The sequence below is a fragment of the Taudactylus pleione genome, unplaced genomic scaffold (assembly GCF_031769625.1).
Source record: "Taudactylus pleione unplaced genomic scaffold, aTauple2 ptg000434l, whole genome shotgun sequence".
Taxonomy (NCBI): domain Eukaryota; kingdom Metazoa; phylum Chordata; class Amphibia; order Anura; family Myobatrachidae; genus Taudactylus; species Taudactylus pleione.
The window spans coordinates 1,437,668-1,460,617 of NW_028284836.1; the positions used below are offsets into that span (position 1 = coordinate 1,437,668).

A 22,950-nucleotide genomic window follows, 5' to 3' on the forward strand; every position below is an offset into this window, starting at 1 on the left:
CTTATATTAAAAGAACAATAAGATAATATAACACATTTTAAGCCAGAAAATACTTCTACTAAGGTTACACCTGGCCTCTAACAATCGTAGACGGCAAGTGATCATCATGCACAATATGGGGTAGCAATACATTTACCCAAGTAAAAATGTTGGACTCTTCTGAAATCTTAACTCTTCATGACATAAAGAAGAGAAATGTAGCAAACCCAAAGAGAATGTTAAAGTAGACACGTTACCCATAGCAACCAATCAGCAATCATTTATCAAGTACAATCTATAAAATAATAGCTAGAAGCTGATTGGTTGATTTGGACATTCTTCTAAACTTGTCCTCCTCAGATACAAGTTCCTCCTCAGATGGGCAATATAATGCCGTATGGACCGTTCGGAAGACACTAGTATACAGAAGAGAGCAGATGCCCATTTTATTAATCCCAATCTAATCAGCCAGTTTTTCCTTCCCCTAACTGCTATGAAAGTCATTATCTCGATCACTTCTCAGCCCAGATCCCAATGGTCCAATAACCGTGGGGTAGAGCAGAGTTAGGCAGCATGGCTGCAAGGGGTGCCAATACATGTATCATTTCTGCATGCAGGGTGAATACTGGCTGTTTCTGCATGTAACCCACAAATGCTGGCCAGCTCTATGTTTACACTGCAATACAGATTAGAGTTTGGACACGCTCCTCCTAAATCTAATGCTTCTCCTAAATCTTTGCCTTGTTGCACTGTTCGGCTCCTGCCGCCGAGGCTTTTGCGCACTTGTGTGAACCTTAGTTCATGCAGACGCACTAGCACCGCCAAGTCAGCCTCGGCTATGGAAGTTGCAGTGAAAAGTGAAGGGGATAGCGGTGACAGCTGATTTTCGGATCAGCTGTCTCTGCCCCGGAGCAATGTTGAATTGCTACAGTGAGTTTGTTACCACTGTTGCTGCTCGCAGCGAGTTGGTTACTTAATTATTGGGGCCACTCGGCCCCCCGATAATTAACATAAGGAATAACCCACTTAGAAATAATTATCTGCATCGATGGGAACGTTCACATTTTCAGGCCACAAAACCCTTACTAGAGAAACATTGTAAAACACTTACCAAATATTGCCATCTGTGTCCCTGGCGGGAAAGGTTCCATCATTGAGTTGCCATTGACATGGTGTTTAGCTGGAAAACAGAATAAAAGGCCGCATGTTACCACCCACAGCTTTAGCGAGTGACTAGGTGATGGTCGCCATGGTCGAGACCATCGCGACCATTGGGGCTTGTGACAAGACCCTTGCGGTAGGGTCTTGTCTACCACAAGCCCCAGGTAGCTTCCTGCATCACTGGTGATGTCAGTAGGGCTGCCTACAAACGGCAGGCGTTCCTTCAGGAACACCTCCGTTTGTTCGCCCCCCCCCATCCTGCCTACAAAACGGGGCGAGCTGTCGATCAACATCGACAGCCGCCTCTTTTGTAGCGAGCCCCGGAGCGAGTGCATTTGTCACTCGCTCCAGGGCTTGCGCATGCCATCACCATCGACATAGCTCTTGCGAGTGGGTCTGCATGAGGTCCAATGTTTGCAGTGCATGAAGGGCTGTACTTGGTCTGGAACAATATTTAGGTAGCATCCGAATGAATGCCGAGTCCCAAGGTTTCCCAGAAGAACATTGCCCAGAGCATCACACTGCCTCCGCCAGCCTGCCTTCTTCACATAATGCATCCTGGTGCCATCTCTTCCCCAGGTAAACGAACACATGAGTCATCAGACCAGGCCACCTTCTTCCATTGCTCCATAGTCCAGTTCTGACGCTCATGTGCCCATTGTAGGCACTTTCGGCAGTGGACAGGGTACAGCATGGGCATTCTGACCGGTCTCTGGCTACGTAACCCCATATACAGCAAGCTGTGATGCACTGTGTGTTCTGACACCTTTCTATGACAGCCAACATTAACTTATTCAGCAATCTGTGCTACAGTAGCTGTTCTATGGTATAGGACCAGATGGGCTAGCTTTCAATCCTCATGTGCATCATTGATAATAGGCATCCATGACCCTGTCATGCCGGTTGCCCTTGACCCTGTCATGCCGGTTGCCCTTGACCTTGTCATGCTGGTTGCCCTTCCTTGATCCACTTTTGGTAGGTACAAACCACCGCATACCAGGGACACCCCACCAGACCTGCTGTTTTGTAGATGCTCTGACCCGTCGCAACTTGTCCCTTATCAAAGTCGCTCAGATCTTTACACTTGACCTTTTCCCTGCTTCCAACACATCAACTTCATGAACTGAGTATTCACATCCTGCATAATACAGATGTGTCCCCATACATCTAGCCTCAATACGCCATATGGTGCGAGTGAGCCGCCAGGTCCCAGGTGCCTGTCTTTTTGTAATCTTATTCGCCCCTAAATGTGTCTTAGCCACAATGTGATCCGACTAGGAGGCACCGGCAGACTGCGGTGATTAATTTGATATGCGACTGAGTCTGTAAACGAAACACAACAGAACTTGGCGTGGAAAAAAACGCAGCGGACGATGCATCGTAGCATTTCATATACAGATTCGTACTCCGTCGCACACTGATACACAAGTGTCGCATTGCAAATGAATCAGCACAGTCGCCTCCGCATGGCGACTAAGACGCACTTTCAGACGTAAAAGATGCAAAAAAAAAAAAAAAAGTCAGCAGAGTCGCACAAGACCTGGGGCGCTGAGAGGGGCTTTTGGCATGACTGCAGCAAAGATGTGAGGACAAAGTGCACCCCTGATGCAATACCCTTATATCCAGGTGCATTATCATATAGTATAGACACCCGCCCTTATATCCAGGTGCATTATCATATAGTATAGACACCCACCTGCGCAATAGTAACACCACAAGAGTAATGGTACCGGATAAATGTTACTACACAATTATAACAGATCCTATTTTGCTTTCGCCAATAAAGCACCCCGGGACCTCACTGATATAGTGGGGAATTCAGTTATGATAGATTGCATGGATTTTATTTTTTCCACCTCTCTGTTCTAGAGCAGAAATGATGCAGTTATAGCCCACAAAGTCACAGTGGGGCTACACTGCTTTATAGATATACTATATGCCAGGATTATTGGCTGCCGACACAATATGTAAACATTGCTTTTAATCAATATCTGTTTTCTCCATCTTAAATGACTCTAACAGCTTATTATAGATTATTTTTTTCTATAAAAAAAAAAAAAAACCTGGCTTCATTACAGTACTCACCATTACAGTGTGTGTTTAGATCTAAGTTAGAACCTGTTCTGCAAGTTAATCAGGTGTCACTTAAAGAAATAGAGACTGGGTCGGTGATGATGTACTGGTGATCAGATGAGGCTACACATTGTGCACTGGTGATCAGATGAGGCTACACATTGTGCACTGGTGATCAGATGAGGCTACACATTTTGCACTGGTGATCAGATGAGGCTACACATTGTGCACTGGTGATCAGATGAGGCTACACATTGTGCACTGGTGATCAGATGAGGCTACACATTTTGCACTGGTGATCAGATGAGGCTACACATTGTGCACTGGTGATCAGATGAGGCTACACATTTTGCACTGGTGATCAGATGAGGCTACACATTGTGCACTGGTGATCAGATGAGGCTACACATTGTGCACTGGTGACCAGATGGGGCTACACATTGTGCACTGGTAATCAGATGAGGCTACACATTGTGCACTGGTGATCAGATGAGGCTACACATTGTGCACTGGTAATCAGATGAGGCTACACATTGTGCACTGGTGATCAGATGAGGCTACACATTGTGCAGTGGTGATCAGATGAGGATATACATTGTGCACTGGTAATCAGATGAAGCTACACATTGTGCACTGGTAATCAGATGAGGCTACACATTCTGCACTGGCGATCAGATGAGGCTACACATTGTGCAGTGGTGATCAGATGAGGCTACACATTGTGCAGAGGTGATCAGATGAGGATACACATTGTGCACTGGTGATCAGGGGAGACTACACATTGTGCACTGGTGATCAGATGAGGCTACACATTGTGCACTGATGATCAGATGAGGCTACACACTGTGCACTGGTGATCAGATGGGGCTACACATTGTGCACTGGTAATCAGATGAGGCTACACATTGTGCAGTGGTGATCAGATGAGGATACACATTGTGCAGTGGTGATCAGATGAGGATACACATTGTGCACTGGTGATCAGATGAGGCTACACATTGTGCACTGGTGATCAGATGAGGATACACATTGTGCACTGGTGATCAGATGAGGATACACATTGTGCACTGGTAAACAGATGAGGCTACACATTGTGCACTGGTGATCAGATGAGGCTACACACTGTGCATTGGTGATCAGATGAGGCTACACATTGCGCACTGGTGATCAGATGGGGCTACTCATTGTGCACTGGTGATCAGGGGAGGCTACACATTGTGCACTGGTGATCAGGGGAGGCATATGTACTGTGGCTGGTGATCAGGAAGAGTTATGTATTGTGCACTGGTGATCCAAGGCTTCATATTCTGCACTGGTGATCAGAGGAGGCTACGTACTGTGCACTGGTGATCAGGGAAAGCTACATATTGTACACTGGTGGTCAGAAGAGGCATACATACTGTGCACTAGTAATCAGGGAGACATACATATTGTGCACTGGTGATCTAAGACTCAAATTGTGCACTGGTGATCAGGGGAGGCTACATATTGTGCACTGGTGATCAGGGGAGGCTACATATTGTGCACTGGTGATCAGGGGAAACTACATACTGTGCACTGGTGATCATGGGAGACTACATACTGTGCACTGGTGATCAGAGGAGGCTACGTGCTGTGCACTTTTGATCATGGGAGACTACATGCTGTGCACTGGTGATCAGGGGAGGCTACACACTGTGCACTGGTGATCAGGGGAGGTTACATACTGTGCACTGGTGATCAGGGGAGGCTACATACTGTGCACTGGTGATCAGGGGAGGCTACATACTGTGCACTGGTGATCAGGGGAGGCTACACACTGTGCACTGGTGATCAGGGGAGGTTACATTCTGATCACTGGTGATCAGGGGAGGCTACATACTGTGCACTGGTGATCAGGGGAGGCTACATACTGTGCACTGGTGATCAGGGGAGGCTACATACTGTGCACTGGTGATCAGGGGAGGCTACATACTGTGCACTGGTGATCAGGGGAGGCTACATACTGTGCACTGGTGATCAGGGGAGGCTATATGTTGCGCACTGGTGATAGAAAAAGTTTATTTGCCTGAGGAAGCAGACAGTGATGTGCGATACGCGTTACACCTATATTATGAGGTTATTTAATTCCTATTATTTTATATTATCTATAATATTTTTTAAATCTTTGTTGTTAATTTACTGCTTTATCAAGCAATTCAATGGTTTTACATGGCATAAAACGTAATTGCATATAATAAATAATAACCTTTTCTACCAATTGATACATTATTTAGTAAAGGGACTACTGTATAGCATTCTTTGTATGCAATTGTCCTAATACAATACAGAGGGTGTCCCTACAACTCAATAAAGACACCAAATTAATGTCCAAAGCAAACATACGTCTGACAAAGGGTGAGTATAGACCAATAAGTCCTTATCTGGTGGGTCCATCCCTTACCACAGAGAGCACAATGTTATTTCTCCTATTGTATTCCATATAAACCCATTGAGGACTACAACAACTGGAATTCCAGGAGACAACGTTGCACATTATTGCAGCCGTAACTGCGTCTTTTGACGCAGAGTGACTGCACCTTTATGCTAATGACGCAGCTGATGGTATTTGCACAGAGACTCCCACTGGCTGCAGTGCTAATCTACCACTGAGCGTATTAAGATGCACCATCGGTCACACCATTGGAGATTGCACCAGCCCTATGGAGGGGGCAGGATCTCCATCTGAACATGGCCTCCAGTGCCAGTGCATCTGCGTCGCTGACCGTGACATGCCCACATCTGGCTAGCTAGCACCCAGAAACGCCCACATATTTATTTTGCTGCTCCTGGCGGTAAACCATTGGGATGCATGTGCAGAGCGACTTGAGCGCAAGCGCAGACTGATAGCATTGGCCGCTTGCGTACAGAATCAACATTACGCCATACTTGCCTAATCTCCCGGAAGTTGCGGGAGGCTCACGATTTTTCGGGTAGTCCCCCGCACCTCCAAAAAAGCAGGCAGATCTCCCGCATCCCGTCCACTTCCTAGTGAAGTGGACAGGATGGGGAGATTTTACGGGGAATTTGCAGGTCCGTAGGTAGGGGGCGGGCTAAACCAATTGAATCTCGTCATTTAGCCCCGCCCCTTCCTCACAGACCGTGAATTGATGGCTTTTTCCGTAAAAAGGAAGGGCCTAATGATATCTGGCCCTGTCCCTCGAAGCTGACAGCAGCATCTCCTCTCCGGGCTTTTTGGAAAGTCGGTAAGTATGCAATTAGCGCACCTCTGTATCAGGCCCCATATGTTGTGCAATGGTGATCACATCAGACTGTATTGCATACAGGTCATTAGATGGAAGTCTCTATGGTATATTGATCCGGGATCTGGTCAGCATCCCGGCTGACGACGGTCTAAATACCGGACCTGGAATACTGACCAACGGCATCCCGAAGGTAAGTATCAGGGGTTAGGGGGAGGGTTAGGGGTTAGGTACTAAGGGGAGAGGGTTAGGTTTAGGGTTCGGAGGGTTAAGTTCAGGCACTAGGGGGAATGGTTAGGTTTAGGCACCAGGAACAGAGGGTTAGGGTTAGAGGAGTTTTAGCATACCGACCAACAAGTTTCGGTATGTCAACCTTGTCGGGATCCCGGCATCGGCATTCTTACCACCGGGATCCCGACTGCCGGCAACCCTATTGATCCTGGTGGTCTAAGTGTATTGCATTATAACATTGTAAAATAGACATTTCTCATCCGATATACTGTATCTGTTACATTTTCATCCTACACTAGTTTGGCTTAAGTTCCCCTGATCAGCAGCAAAATGTTCTCAGATATTACTATAGAGATGCCTATTTATTCAACAATGTATCAAAGGAGAAGTTTCTTGCCCTTACCATTGGACCGACAGTTTTGTTGTGTTTAATTATGCAAACAGCAATATTGGATGTACTTCTAAATGCACCGGTGTTTTCTGTTCACTAATGTGACAAACGTTACTCTGAGCACTTAGGCAGCCATTAATCCCGCGCACTGCATGAATCCCTAAACCAGACAACAAAGAGCATAAATGTACTAAAGTAAAAAGTAACACAAGGTAACACAGACAATAAGTGTTGCGTAGATGACAGACAGATTGATAGGACTGCATGCAGTATCTAATGATTTAGCAACATAAATGTTTCACAACACTCATTAAAATGTACTGTTTTAATAAACCATTCCATTCAACATCAATTTCACAGAACTGAAAATGAAAGAAAATTAATTGTTATCAACTGATTTCTAAGCCAGGAGACCGACGGGGGTTACAGGGGCAAACACAGGATTTCTACAGGGGGAAGGGGGTTTAGTGGATCTTGATTTCGGAGCAAATACATGATTTACTCAAGCTGTAAAACTTTAAATGCAGAGGCATGTCTACAACCACCACCTTGTACAGGGCATGTCTACAACCACCACCTTGTACAGGGCATGTCTACAACCACCACCTTGTACGTGGCATGTCTACAACCACCACCTTGTACAGGGCATGTCTACAACCACCACCTTGTACAGGGCATGTCTACAACCATAACCTTGTACAAGGCTTGTCTACAACCACCACCTTGTACAGGCCATGCCTACAACCACCATCTTGTACAGGGCTTGTCTACAACCACCACCTTGTACAGGGCTTGTTTACAACCACCACCTTGTACAGGGTATGTCTACAACCATCACCTTGTACAGGGTATGTCTACAACCACCACCTTGTACAGGGCACGTCTACAACCACCACCTTGTACAGGGCATGTCTACAACCACCACCTTGTACAGGGCATGTCTACAACCACCACCTTGTACAGGGCATGTCTACAAGAATCACCTTGTACAGGGCATGTCTACAACCACCACAACCACCACCACCTTGTACAGGGTATGTCTACAAGTATCACCTTGTGCAGGGCATGTCTACAACCACCACCTTGTACAGGGCATGTCTACAATAACCACCTTGTACAGGGCATGTCTACAACCACCACCTTGCACAGGGCATGTCTACAAGAATCACCTTGTATAGGGCATGTCTACAAGCATCACCATGTACAGGGCATGTCTACAACCACCACCACCTTGTACAGGGCATGTCTACAACCACCACCACCTTGTACAGGGTATGTCTACAAGTATCACCTTGTACAGGGCTTGTCTACAACCACCACAACCACCACCACCTTGTACAGGGTATGTCTACAAGTATCACCTTGTACAGGGCATGTCTACAACCACCACAACCACCACCACCTTGTACAGGGTATGTCTACAAGTATCACCTTGTACAGGGCATGTCTACAACCACAACCACCACCTTGTACAGGGCATGTCTACAACCACCACCTTGTACAGGGCATGTCTACAACCACCACCTTGTACAGGGCAAGTCTACAACCACCACCTTTGTACAGGGCATGTCTACAAGCATCACCCTGTACAGGGCATGTCTACAACAGGCATGTCTACAAGCATCACCTTGTACAGGGCACGTCTACAACCACCACCTTGTACAGGGCACGAGTACAACCACCACTTTGGACAGGGTATGTCTAAAACCATCACCTTGGACTGAGCTTTCCTATATCCACCACCTTGGACAGGACATGTCTGTAATCACCACATTGGACATGGTATGTCTATAATCCAGTGTTGGCTAACCTTGACATTCCAGCTGTTATGGAACTACATAACCCAGCATGCACTGCTACAGTTTTGCTATTAGGGCATGCTAAAACTGTGGCAGGGCATGCTGGGATCTATAGTTTCACAACAGCTGGAGTGTCAAGGTTAGCCAACACTGCTATAATCATCACCTTGGACAGAGCATGCCTATAATCAGCACGTTGGACAGGGCATGTCTGTAATCAGCACCTTGGACAGGGTATGTCTGTAATCAGCACCTTGGACAGGGTATGTCTGTAATCAGCACCTTGGACAGGGCATGTCCTTAATCAGTACCTTGGACAGGGCTTATCTGTAATCAGCACCTTGGACAGGGTATGTCTGTAATCAGCACCTTGGACAGGGTATGTCTGTAATCAGCACCTTGGACAGGGCTTGTCTGTAATCAGCACCTTGGACAGGGCATGTCTGTAATCAGCACCTTGGACAGGGCATGTCTGTAATCAGCACTTTGGACAGGGCATATCTGTAATCACTACCTTGGACAAAGCAGGTCTAAAACCAACACCTTGGACAGGGCTGTCTCCAAATAACACATGGGACAGGGCATGTCTACAACCATCACCTTGAACAGGATATGACTATAACCACCAAGTTGGACAGGGCATTATTTATTATTTCTTATATAGCGCAGCATATTCCGTTGCGCTTTACAATTTGAAACATTAATAGAACAAAACTGGGTTGTACGAGACAGACATAAAGGTAAAAGGGCCCTGCTCGCAAGCTTACAATCTATAGGCATCTCAACAACCACCTTCTTCAGGATATGTTTGTAATCAACACCTTAAGCAGGGCCTGTCTACAACCACTACCTTGGACAGAGTATGTCTGTAACTACCACCTTGAACAGGGTACAGTATGTTTACAACCACCAATTTGGACAGGGTATGTCTACAATCACCAACCCTGAACAGAGCCTGTCTACAACCACCACCTTGGACAAGACTGTCTGTAATCACCATCTCGGACAGTTTATTTCTACAACCACCACCTTGGACAGGGTATGTCTATAACCACTACCTTTGACAGGGCATGTCTGTAATAACCACCTTGGATAGGGCACATCTACACCACCAACTCATAGAGGGCATTTCTATAACCACCACCTTGGACAGGGCATGTCTACAACCACCATCTTGGACAGGCCATGCCTGTAACCACCACCTTGTACAGGGCATGTCTACAATCACCACCTTGGACAGGGCCTGTATATAACCACCACCTTGGACAGAGCATGTATTCAACCGCCACCTTGGTCAGAGTGTGTCTACAACCATCACAATGGACAGAGCATGTTTATGTACTTTGAAGGTGGATAATATGGTATTTTAAACTGAGTGCAAAAAGCTGTAATTAAGTAAAGTATGTGATGGCACAATTCTTTCTAAAACCCTGCATTAAACAAATTGACAGTAAATTAGGTTAGGTGAACCATATGGCTGCAAATGAGATCATAATTGTCTGTTAATTACTGCAGCAGAAATTCATTAATAAACAAAATAACTGTCATAGGAAATATGCCAAACATTTTATCTTCATATTAATAAACACTTATCTGCGCTGTGATCTAATACAATTGCTGGATCGCTGCCAGTAATTGTAACAAGTTCTGCTAATGGATAAACAGATAATAAACATACATCATACAATCACCATGACAGTTGTCCATGCACTGGACAGTGACAACATAGTGCAATTGTACCAGCGAAACCCTATCTAATGTTAGTAGGTCCCTATCGGGAGCAGTGCAAATGGAGCCGCCACTCTTATCACAAGGCTGACGGGGCAACAAGGTTACCCATCCCCTTGTTACTGATGAGGATACCAGCTTTCTGCTCCTTACAGTGTCAAAACTCAGTAACTGGAGAAGAGCCAGTGAGCAAGAAGAACAGCAGCCTACTGGAGGAAACATTGAGTGAGAAGAACAGCAGGCTAATGGAGGAACCAGTGAGTGAGAACATCAGCCTATTGGAGAAAGCAGTAAGAAGAACAGCAGCCTTCTGGAGGAATCGGTGAGTGAGAAGAATAGCAGCCTTCTGGAGGAAACGGTGAGTACGAAGAACAGCAGCCTACTGGAGGAAACGGTGAGTGAGAAGAACAGACGTCTGCTGGAAGAATCAGTGAGTGAGCAGAACAGCATCCTACTGGAAGAAGCAGTGAGTGAGAAGAACAGCAGCCTAGTGAAGGAAGCAGTGAATGAGAAGAACAGCAGCCTACTGGAGGAAACAGTGATTGAGAAGAACAGCAGCCTACTAGAGGAAGCAGTGAGTGAGAAGAACAACAGCCTACTGGAGGAAGCAGTGAGTGAGAAGAACAACAGCCTACTGGAGGAAGCAGTGAGTGAGAAGAACAGCAGCGTAATGGAGGAAGCAGTGAGTGAGAAGAACAGCAGCCTACAGGAGGAAGCAGTGCGTGAGAAGAACAGCAGCCTACTGGATGAAGCAGTGAGTGAGAAGAACAGAAACCTACTGAAGGAAACAGTGAGTGAGAAGAACAGCAGCCTACTGAAGGAAGCACTAAATGAAACGAACAGCAGCCTACTGGAGTTAACAGTGAGTGAGAAGAAAAGCAGCCTTCTGGAGGAAACGGTGAGTGAGAAGAACATTAGTATACTGGAGAAAGCAGTGAGTGAGAAGAACAGCAGCCTAGTGAAGGAAGCAGTGAGTGAGAAGAACAGCAGTCTAATGAAGGAAGCAGTGAATGAGAAGAACAGCAGTCTAGTGAAGGAAGCAGTGAATGAGAAGAACAGCAGCCTACTGGAGTTAACAGCGAGTGAGAAGAAAAGCAGCCTTCTGGAGGAAACGGTGAGTGAGAAGAACATTAGTATACTGGAGGAAGCAGTGAGTGAGAAGAACAACAGCCTAGTGAAGGAAGCAGTGAGTGAGAAGAACAGCAGTCTAGTGAAGGAAGCAGTGAATGAGAAGAACAGCAGCCTACTGGAGGAAACAGTGAGTGAGTACAGCAGCCTACTGGAGAAATCAGGGAAAGAGAAAAACAGAAGCCTACTGGAGGAAGCAGTGAGCAATCCAGGGTGCAAAAATGTACAGGAGGGGGGTATTTGACAACATAAGTACATGTAATTTGTTCCTGCTGCTCCTAATAATTGGAGGGAGGGGGTGGGGCCAGGGCTGTAACTAGGGTGGTACGACATGCGCCACGGCAGAGGGCACCGCAGGGCAGGAGGCGCTGTTTGGGCCTGTCAATTCTCTGTTTATAATCATTCTCACTTGTAGCTTCCTCGAAGCTGCAAACTGTAAGCAGCGTGGGGGTAAGTGCTGTAAACAGCTTATTCCTCTCTGTAGTCAGAGCTTACGGTGTTTCATGATTCATTATCATAATGTGTGTTTAGATGTTTTCTGTTCTTCATTTGGAGACAGTGGGCCTGATTCAGAGCCGGACGCTCTGAACGAGCGCCCGCTCTGAATCAGGGCGTTTCTTTTTTTTTGGTGCGTCCTCCTGGACGCTTGCATAGCTGTGGGTTACCACCCACAGCTTATGTGAGCGTCCATGATGATGGTCGCGATGGTCAAGACCATCGCGACCATCAGGCTTGCGACGAGACCCTGCGGTAGGGTCTCGCTGCCGCAAGCCCTGGAGTGATTTTGGCTCTATCAGAGCCAAAATCACTCCCACTAACATCACTAGTGATGTCAGTGGGGCCGGACCCAGACGGTAGGCGTTCCCATGGGAACGCCTCTGTCTGGGCAGCCACGCCCCGTCACGCCCACCAAAGGGGGCGTGCTGTCACTCACCATCGACAGCACGCCCTTTGGTGCGAGACCCCGAGCGACGGCTTCCCCTCGCCGGGTCTCGCGCATGCGCACGACGGAGCAGCCTCCGTCTTGCACATTTGGGCACCATCGACCCGCTTGTGAGCGTCCTGCGCTCGCGAGCGGGTCTGAATGAGACCCAGAGTGTTTTGCTTATTTTTTTCAGCAAAACATCTGAGAAGAAGGGTAACAAAAGTTCATAGCTCTGGGTGGTAAGGGTGAGGGACAGAGTAAAGTAGATCAGTTCAGCAATCCTAATTCGTTATGCCGTCTCAGTTTACAATGTTGACATTTGTTAGGTTGAAGCTGTGCCCTGGGTGCTGAGACCCCGTACACTGGCCTTGCACTCACCATACGTCTCTACAGTTTGTGGGAGTGCTAGGAAAAGTCAGGGACAGGTAGTGGGAGCAAGATATATTTAGGACCAAACAGTAGTTGCAGATCAAAGACTAAAATAAATATATGTTCTTTGTTTAAGAGAATGATGGTTATTAACACAAACTGGTGACGTCACTAAGACACAAAGGCCCTGATACAGCGCGGGACGCAGATGTGACTGTCTCTGTTGCTGCATCCTCATGTGCGACCGTACACTGATGCCGCTACAAAGTCCTTACTCAGCTGTGTACAAGTGCGCACCCGACAGTGCAAGGACTGAGGCGCCCACCTGCAGCGCCTTTAGGCACCGCAGTTCCGTCCTGTGCACCCTCTCCTATTGAATGCTAATAAGAATTTACATTATTCTGTAATTTAGTTTCATAGTGTCGCATGTTGGCGGTGTCACGTCTCTACAGAATGAATCAGCCGGCTATTGTTGGTGTTTACAGGTAGTCCTGAATACAGCCACCTACATTTCCACTTCATTACAAAATGTGACAATCTCTGCTTTTAAAATGAAGCATATGCCCATTTTCACAGCCCATTAAACTGATTTTAATTGATCCTTTGTTCTTACAACTGTACAGCTGTCGAGATAAGAGTTGGCGAAACAAGGCAGCGTCCTTGAACAGCCGGAGAGAGAGGAAGAACAGAAACGCAAAGTTTGCCAATAATCCAAAACTGTAGAACCAGGAGAAAACCGCTCTAGAGTAAAACAGAGAACTGTCTGAGAGCTGAATAGTGTGTATAACTAGAAGCAAGGCCATCAGATGAACAATGAAGGACTAACATAGGCAGTGAATGTCCTATAGCCCAGAGCAATAAAATAGGGACAGGGCTTTTATTGTCTAATTTTACACCAGACCGATCCCATCTAATTCTTCATTAGTTGCTGTGATGGGTTAATACACTTTCCAAAAAATGACCACCAAACACAATAAACACTTTGCTGTGATGGGTTAATACACTTTCCAAAAAATGACCACCAAACACAATAAACACTTTGCCACTGTGCGTCTTCGGCTGTAGGTATCACTGCAGGTTGGTGCTCCTGGATGGGCAACAACATGGTCCAGAGATATCTATCCCATATATTTTAGCATAGGGGTGGGAGGACAGTATTACCCCCACCACACAGTTCCGTACTCAGCATTGCAAAATTGTACCTATCATAGCAACCTCATGCCCATCACTGCAGCCTTGTGCCTACCATAGCAGCCCCATACCCATTACTGCAGCCTTGTGTCCATCAAAGTTGCCCCATGCCCATCACTGCAGCCTTGTGTCTACCATAGGAGCCCCATACCCATCACTGTAGCCTTGTGTCTACCATAGCAGCCCCATGCCCATTACTGCAGCCTTGTGTCCATCATAGTTGCCCCATGCCCATCACTGCAGTCTTGTGCCCATTAGAGCAGTACCATGCCCTTCACTGCAGCCTTGTGCCCATTATAGCAGCCCCATGCCCATCACTGCAGCCTTGTGCCTACCAAAGCAGCCCCATTCTCATTACTGCAGCCTTGTGCCCATCATAGCAGCCCCATGCCCATCACTGCAGCCTTGTGTCTACCATAGCAGTCCCATGCCCATCACTGCAGCTTTGTGTCTACCACAGCAACCTCATGACCATCATAGCAGCCCCATGCCTATCACTGCAGCCTTGTGTCTACCATAGCTACCTAATGACCATCATAGCAGCCCCGTGCCTATCATAACATCACTGTGCTCAGATTAACATGTTCTGCAAATAGAGACTTTTACTCAACATTGCACAACCTGCCACATACTGTACATCTTTATGCCAACATTAAAAGCTTCATGGCCTGTATAGCAGCAACTTATATTATATCCAAAGAGGTTTGTGACCGCCTTACAGAGCTTTGGGCAATATTACCATACTAATCCCATGCCTGCCAAGTACCCCCTTGGTCTCATGCCCACATAATAGAGTAGCATGTCAGTTGTCTACTTTACACCCTCCCTACAATACCCCTAACAGTCAGCCCTCACTCTGAGAGCCAATGTATAGAAAGTGCCAGTATAGAAAGAGCCGGTATAGAAAGTGCCAGTATACAGAGTGCCGGTACATTTATCCATTTTATTCACAGATGGATTCATTGTTACACCACGAAGCCCCGCGACATCAGCATCATCTCATGGAAATCACTTGTTGTTGTGAGGCTGGGAGATCAAGGAGACTGCCTGGTTTGGAAGTCAGGGTAATGTGAGAAGTTCCCATTATGTGGGGGAGGGGGTTGCCTATTACAGAGAATTATATTTTTTATATACTTAAATGTGTTAAGACCCTCTTCAGGCAGGGTACAGGTACAGTACGTATCACAGTGGCGGTTCTATGATAGCCTGTGGGTGATACAAGCCTGACAGTGACACAAACGCACAGATGTAATAATGATCTTCCCATGTATGACAGTGACACAAACGCACAGATGTAATAATGACCTTCCCATGTAAAACAGTGACACAAACGCACAGATGTAATAATGACCTTCCCATGTAAAACAGTGACACAAACGCACAGATGTAATAATGATCTTCCCATGTATGACAGTGACACAAACGCACAGATGTAATAATGACCTTCCCATGTACGACAGTGACACAAACGCACAGATGTAATAATGACCTTCCCATGTACGACAGTGACACAAACGCACAGATGTAATAATGACCTTCCCATGTACGACAGTGACACAAACGCACAGATGTAATAATGACCTTCCCATGTACGACAGTGACACAAACGTACAGATGTAATAATGACCTTCCCATGTACGACAGTGACACAAACGCACAGATGTAATAATGACCTTCCCATGTACGACAGTGACACAAACGCACAGATGTAATAATGACCTTCCCATGTACGACAGTGACACAAACGCACAGATGGAATAATGACCTTCCCATGTACAACAGTGACACAAACGCACAGATGTAATAATGACCTTCCCATGTATGACAGTGACACAAACGCATAGATGTAATAATGACCTTCCCATGTACGACAGTGACACAAATGCACAGATGTAATAATGACCTTCCCATGTACGACAGTGACACATGTAATAGAGACAACACCTATTTACTTCTCTTGATTCACTTAATTCATAATTTAGCTTAAAATTAGAACTGTTTTATGAGAATAAGGGAAATGTGGATAATAATGGCGAGGTAGGTCATATTCAGATGTGTCTTCATACACCGAGCCTCAATACGCCATGCGTCGCCAGTGAGCTGCGCAGAGTGGAATAGCTACTTTTTAGCATCTTTTTCGCTTGAACTTGTGTCTAAGTCACAACATCATACGACAAAAAACGTTCCACTACGAAACTTGGCATGGAAATAAAACCGCGCCTACTGCTTCGTGGCACTTCCTATACAGAGTCAGACTCACATGGATGTACAAATGTCGCATATCAAATTAATCAGTGCATCCCCGCAATCCCAGACGCATAGGACGCAGAGAAGGGCTGTTCGGCAATAGTGTGTGAGGACACATCTGTACAAAGATATAGGATGGACTTTGATGTGACTTCATTTTACAAATACTTAATAAATCTATTCGCTAATCCTGCGCCAGTAAATTACCAGCCAAAGTCCATTTTGCATCACATAGGGCCACAAAGTGTTAGCCGTGATCAATAGCAACAAACCGTCCACAATGTACGTCTCTTTGCTCTTATATATTTTTCTCTACGCCCAACTTTCATCAGGACCCCTGGCAGCTCAATAAGTAATTACCATCCGCCTCGGCCCGTTCAACCCCATTAGACCAGCAGTGATGACTCAGGAGCTGTTGTGCTGATCTAGGAACACAGACAGGGGACATTTCACGGAGTCTATAATGGTTCATGAGGAAATCACACATCAGATTGCCGGCCATGAAAGCATTACTCTCAGAATGCTGAGCTGCACCTTTCCTAACCTCAAAGCGCTCTGCTGCAGTGATTGTTGTTCCAGATGCTCCGCGTTACACGGAGCAGTTTTGCATCAGGTCAGCAAATTCTTTACGTCTTTTCAAATGGGCCCAATTCCCCCATTAATTTATTGCCCATTCCAAATCTACAGCTTGACACATTGGGCCTGATTTAAAGTGGGATGCAGGGGAGATGTCGGACGCGGCGGTGCGATGTTTATTGTATGCATCTGAGCTGCATTGTGTATGCTTCCCAACGCTGCAATTAGCGGCATTGTGATGCGGGAGCGTGAGTAGCGTCATCAGCTGTCCGGACTGCGCACTTTCACACAGTAAGATGGGCATCTATGGGCGGGTGGCAGCTGGGAAATTAGGCGAGTATGCGCCAGCCCTATACTTGGTGCAAGAAATCCGAACGAAGCCGGAGAGAGCTCTCTGCATAAATTAATTCATGAATAGACGGCAATTCTGTCAACGCACCCACGGCAAATCCTACATGCGAACGCCCCACTGATACCCAGTTCAGGGGCGTATTTATATTGGGTGCGCGGTGCACATGTGCCCCTGTGTCCAGGAGGGGGGGGGCGCACTGCACACCCTGCACCCATATTATACTTACCACTCCAGAGTCCCACGTCGGCGCCAGTATCAAGGCCGTAAAAATGCCTGGTAAACTGTCGCCGCAGCCTTTTTCCCTGTATTGCGCATGCGCAGCACGGAAAACACAGGGAAAATGGCTGCTGCGGCCATTTTCCCGATGACCTGCGTATGCATTGTAGACTCTGGGCACACTCTAGTGCCCAGAGTCTATCAGTGCAGAGCTGCACTCAGTGCGTTGCCGGTCGCTGGACTGAGAGGAGGGACGTACAGTAGACTGCACACCGGCCTCTTCCTCTCTTGGAAGACCCCTGACCCAGTTACACCCAAATCAGTCGCAAGCAGTGGAGGCTCCAGCGGTGAGGCTGCAGCACAGTCCAAGATTCAAATAGGGGAGCCACACCCACTGCCACCCCAAACGCTGCCAAACATCGCCGGCCGGGACTCACTGGCAGTTGGTGTGACTCCCCTATTTGAATCTTGGACTGTGCTGCAGCCCCGCCCTCTGGAGCCGCCATTGATCCAAGTGGAGATACAAATGATATCTATACGTAATTGCTGTAAGCTGGGTGCGCAGGCCACAATGTATGCGCACTTTCCTGAAAAGAGCAAGATCTGTACTCAGGCCCTGATTCAGAGCTGGACGCTCTGACAGAGCACTCGCTCTGAATCAGGGCCGTCCTTCTTCATTTTAGAGCGGCCTCCTGGCCGCTCGTATAGTTGTAGGTGACCACCCACAGCTTTAGCGAGCGGCCAGGAAGATGGTCACAATGGTCAAGACCATCACGACCATCGGGCTTGCGATGAGACCCTTGTGGTAGGGTCTCGTTTCCGCAAGCCCTGGAGTGCTTTCGGCTCTATCAGGGCCGAGAGCACTCCCACTGACATCACTTGTGATGTCAGTGGGGCCGGCCCCAGACGGTAGACGTTCCCATGGGAACGCCTCCGTCTGGCCAGCCTCGCCCCCGGCACGCCCACCAAAGGGGGCGTGCTGTCACTCACCATCGACAGCACGCCCCCTTTGTAGCGAGACCCATAGCGACGGCATGCCCGTCGCTATCCGGGACTCACGCATGTGCACGACGGAGCCGCCTCCGTCGTGCGCATGCACACTGGGCTAACATCGACCCGCTTGCGAGCGTTCAGCGCTTGCGAGCGGGTCTGATTTAGGCCCTCAGAGTGAAGTCACAGTAACAGCTATCACTTCTCACTCTCATATTGGATTCACGGCTTTGGCAAGAGATCCATAATCCAGTACATTTTTATGAATAGTCATTACTTACCACTGGAAATAGCGTTAAAAAGAGAGGACACTCAGCGGGCAAAAGGGCAAAATAGACCTACCCCTTCCCCCTCCAAAAAAAAAAAATGAGCAGGATCACATGTACGATGACCAGTACGCTTCCCCTTGCCCCCAGTACAGCCAGTTACTGCAGCTTCATCATTTGGGATGTAACTTCCATTAAATAGCAGTTTTACTCTGCGCCAGTTAGGACAGTAACCACTGACTGTGATAATCCGGCTTTTACTGGCGTTTATGTTGAAGTATGTACATGGGTATAATCCTATAGGTTCCAGAGACCCTGCTTGTGTTTGCTGGTGGTGGCAATGTCCTGTCAAACAATTTGTGCTTCATTTAACCACATTCATGCGCCTCCAACACACGTAACCCATATCTAAAATAGTAGCCCAAAAATGCTACTATTGGAAAATAAATACAATGGAATCAAGTGACAAAGAAAATGACATATACGGGACTACAATGATTTCCTCCTCCGTACCATGTGAATCCAACAACTGCTACTTGAATGCAGATAAGACAATAGCAGCTAGAATAATGAAGACTTACATGAGTGCATCACTCTGCTGCCTGGAGCTATTACATTGCCGTCTGTGTGTTTAGCAGTTACATCCTTTGAGCTAAGGTTTTATGTTGAGAAAAAAGAAACCTCAGTGCAGGTGAATGTCAGTCTGTACAGTAATAATGTCCAAATCAGCTCAGACATTGCTCATAGGGGTCACACGTAACTGAGAAGCAAGGATGTGAGTGGAGGACTCGCAGAGATGGTTACTCTACCCTAATGGAGAAGCCAACTACTGATTCCCAATAACCCTCAATCCCCACCTCCCGAGGGAGAAACACAAGGGTCTCCACAGCAGCGATCCAAGCAGCTCCACTGACACATTCCACAATGTCCCTTTAAATTTCTCCCGGGCAAGAAGTTCCTCAACCATGCAGAGCCCGAGTGTATGAATGAAGAAAACTGTGCTATCTGCTTTCATAGAATCTTCATTCATAGTGGACTTGTGAAAAGATACTTTGTAAGCAAAGGCAATGCCTTAGCAACATTTCTAGCTCTTCTTTTTCATTTTTCCTCAGCATCTGTCATGGATGACACCACGCCGAATACGCCAAGTGTTGGACTCCACCACTGACCCCCTTCTTCTACCGTATGTAAGCTCTCCTGGTATCACAAACACTGGGAGAGTTTATGCAGAGGAGGAGACCGGTAAAGGAGATTAGCTTTGATAATTATCATAAATCTCTTTATTTTAGATGAGTTTGTCACCCACCAGACAGGTCTACTTTAAGGGAAAACATAAGTGTTTCTATAGAGAGTTCTGGTAGAATACGACATATATTCACTATTGGATACATCATGTCTATGGTCACTGCTTTGCCATGAAATGGAAACTAACAAAATACTGTACAGTATGTGTGGCACTATTCTGTTCGACCTTAGGGCTGACCAGATCACATAAGGAAACAATTACAGTTCTTAGTGTGGATTCCTGCAGAAATGGGTAGTTCAGTGATCTGCTTATCAGAAAAGAGGGAAATCTTTGTTACTACAGTATATAGGCCCTCATTCAGAGGCGGTTGGAGAATGCAAGCGGTCGCTCAGAAACTGGGCGGCCGCTTGCATCCTGACCACCCGCCTCTGTTTCGGTCGTTAGGCTGTGGGTTTACACCCACAGCTCTAACGACCGCTAGGGTGATGGTCGCGATGGTCAGAGACCATCGTGACCATCGGGGCTTACAACAAGACCCTAGGGTAGGGTCTCACTTGTCGTAAGCCCCGGAGAGCTTCTGGCTCTGTCTTCCCATGGGAACGCCTCCGTTTGGGCTGCCACCCCCCTGGCCCGCCTTCCAAACGGGGCGAGCTGTCAATCAACATCGACAGCTCGCCCCCTTTGGAAAGAGACACGCTACGACCGGCGCTGTCGGTCGTAGCGGGTCTCACGCATGCGCAAGAAGGAGCCGGCTCCCTCGTGCGCATGCGCACTTGACAAACATCGAGGCGGCCGTGCGGTCGTAGACCGTACGGCGGTATCTGAATGAAGGCCACAGTGTGGAGACAAGACCACTTTATACAGCAGTGGCTGTTTGGGACAAATCTGCACTATATTAATCTGTGATTCATTTATGGTGAGTTGCTTCTAAACGGTGTTAATTCTAAAATAACTATATCCATATACAAACCTCTGCTGGGCGCAAAGAGCTGTAAATGTCTTCTTGCATAAAAGCGATTAAAGATTCAGTTAACACTAATTTTGCAATGATTTTCTGTGCAGGTGAAATGGGGAAAGGGTGGCGATGACTGCATAGAGATCTAGTAAAGGGGTGCACCTAGAGGATATGAGCAGAATAAAATGAGGTGTGATTTGGAGGATGAAATGTGTTATGATTTGGAGGATGAAATGCGTTGTGATTTGGAGGATGAAATGCGTTATGATTTGGAGGATGAAATGCGTTATGATTTGGAGGATGAAATGCGTTATGATTTGGAGGATGAAATGCGTTGTGATTTGGAGGATGAAATGTGTTATGATTTGGAGGATGAAATGTGTTATGATTTGGAGGATGAAATGCGTTATGATTTGGAGGATGAAATGCGTTATGATTTGGAGGATGAAATGCGTTGTGATTTGGAGGATGAAATGCGTTATGATTTGGAGGATGAAATGTGTTATGATTTGGAGGATGAAATGCGTTATGATTTGGAGGATGAAATGCGTTATGATTTGGAGGATGAAATGCGTTGTGATTTGGAGGATGAAATGCGTTATGATTTGGAGGATGAAATGCGTTATGATTTGGAGGATGAAATGTGTTATGATTTGGAGGATGAAATGTGTTATGATTTGGAGGATGAAATGTGTTATGATTTGGAGGATGAAATGCATTGTGTTGATGAGGATGACCTGACTTATGCTTGTGGAGGATGAAATGCGTTATGATTTGGAGGATGAAATGTGTTATGATTTGGAGGATGAAATGCGTTATGATTTGGAGGATGAAATGTGTTATGATTTGGAGGATGAAATGCGTTATGATTTGGAGGATGAAATGTGTTATGATTTGGAGGATGAAATGTGTTATGATTTGGAGGATGAAATGCATTGTGTTGATGAGGATGACCTGACTTATGCTTGTGGAGGATGAAATGCGTTATGATTTGGAGGATGAAATGCGTTATGATTTGGAGGATGAAATGTGTTATGATTTGGAGGATGAAATGTGTTATGATTTGGAGGATGAAATGTGTTATGATTTGGAGGATGAAATGCGTTATGATTTGGAGGATGAAATGTGTTATGATTTGGAGGATGAAATGTGTTATGATTTGGAGGATGAAATGTGTTATGATTTGGAGGATGAAATGCATTGTGTTGATGAGGATGACCTGACTTATGCTTGTGGAGGATGAAATGCGTTATGATTTGGAGGATGAAATGCGTTATGATTTGGAGGATGAAATGTGTTATGATTTGGAGGATGAAATGTGTTATGATTTGGAGGATGAAATGTGTTATGATTTGGAGGATGAAATGCGTTATGATTTGGAGGATGAAATGTGTTATGATTTGGAGGATGAAATGTGTTATGATTTGGAGGATGAAATGCATTGTGTTGATGAGGATGACCTGACTTATGCTTGTGGAGGATGAAATGCGTTATGATTTGGAGGATGAAATGTGTTATGATTTGGAGGATGAAATGCGTTATGATTTGGAGGATGAAATGCGTTATGATTTGGAGGATGAAATGCGTTATGATTTGGAGGATGAAATGTGTTATGATTTGGAGGATGAAATGTGTTATGATTTGGAGGATGAAATGTGTTATGATTTGGAGGATGAAATGCGTTATGATTTGGAGGATGAAATGTGTTATGATTTGGAGGATGAAATGTGTTATGATTTGGAGGATGAAATGCGTTATGATTTGCAGGATGAAATGCGTTATGATTTGGAGGATGAAATGCGTTATGATTTGGAGGATGAAATGTGTTATGATTTGGAGGATGAAATGTGTTATGATTTGGAGGATGAAATGTGTTATGATTTGGAGGATGAAATGCGTTATGATT

The 22,950-nt window shown here is 46.2% G+C and overlaps 1 protein-coding gene across 4 annotated transcripts in view; it reads right to left on the reverse strand.

Moving 5' to 3' along the window:
• MSRA (methionine sulfoxide reductase A) overlaps positions 1 to 22,950 on the reverse strand; it is a 431,273-nt gene that overhangs the window by 183,136 nt on the left and 225,187 nt on the right. For 2 of the 4 annotated variants that reach the window (XM_088447546.1, XM_088447545.1), the window contains exon 3: positions 1,091 to 1,159. The exons of the other annotated variants lie outside the window; for them this stretch is intronic. In XM_088447546.1, coding sequence (XP_088303672.1) covers positions 1,091 to 1,159 — 69 coding nt within the window. The remainder of the gene's footprint in view (positions 1 to 1,090; positions 1,160 to 22,950) is intronic. 4 annotated transcript variants of the gene reach the window in all.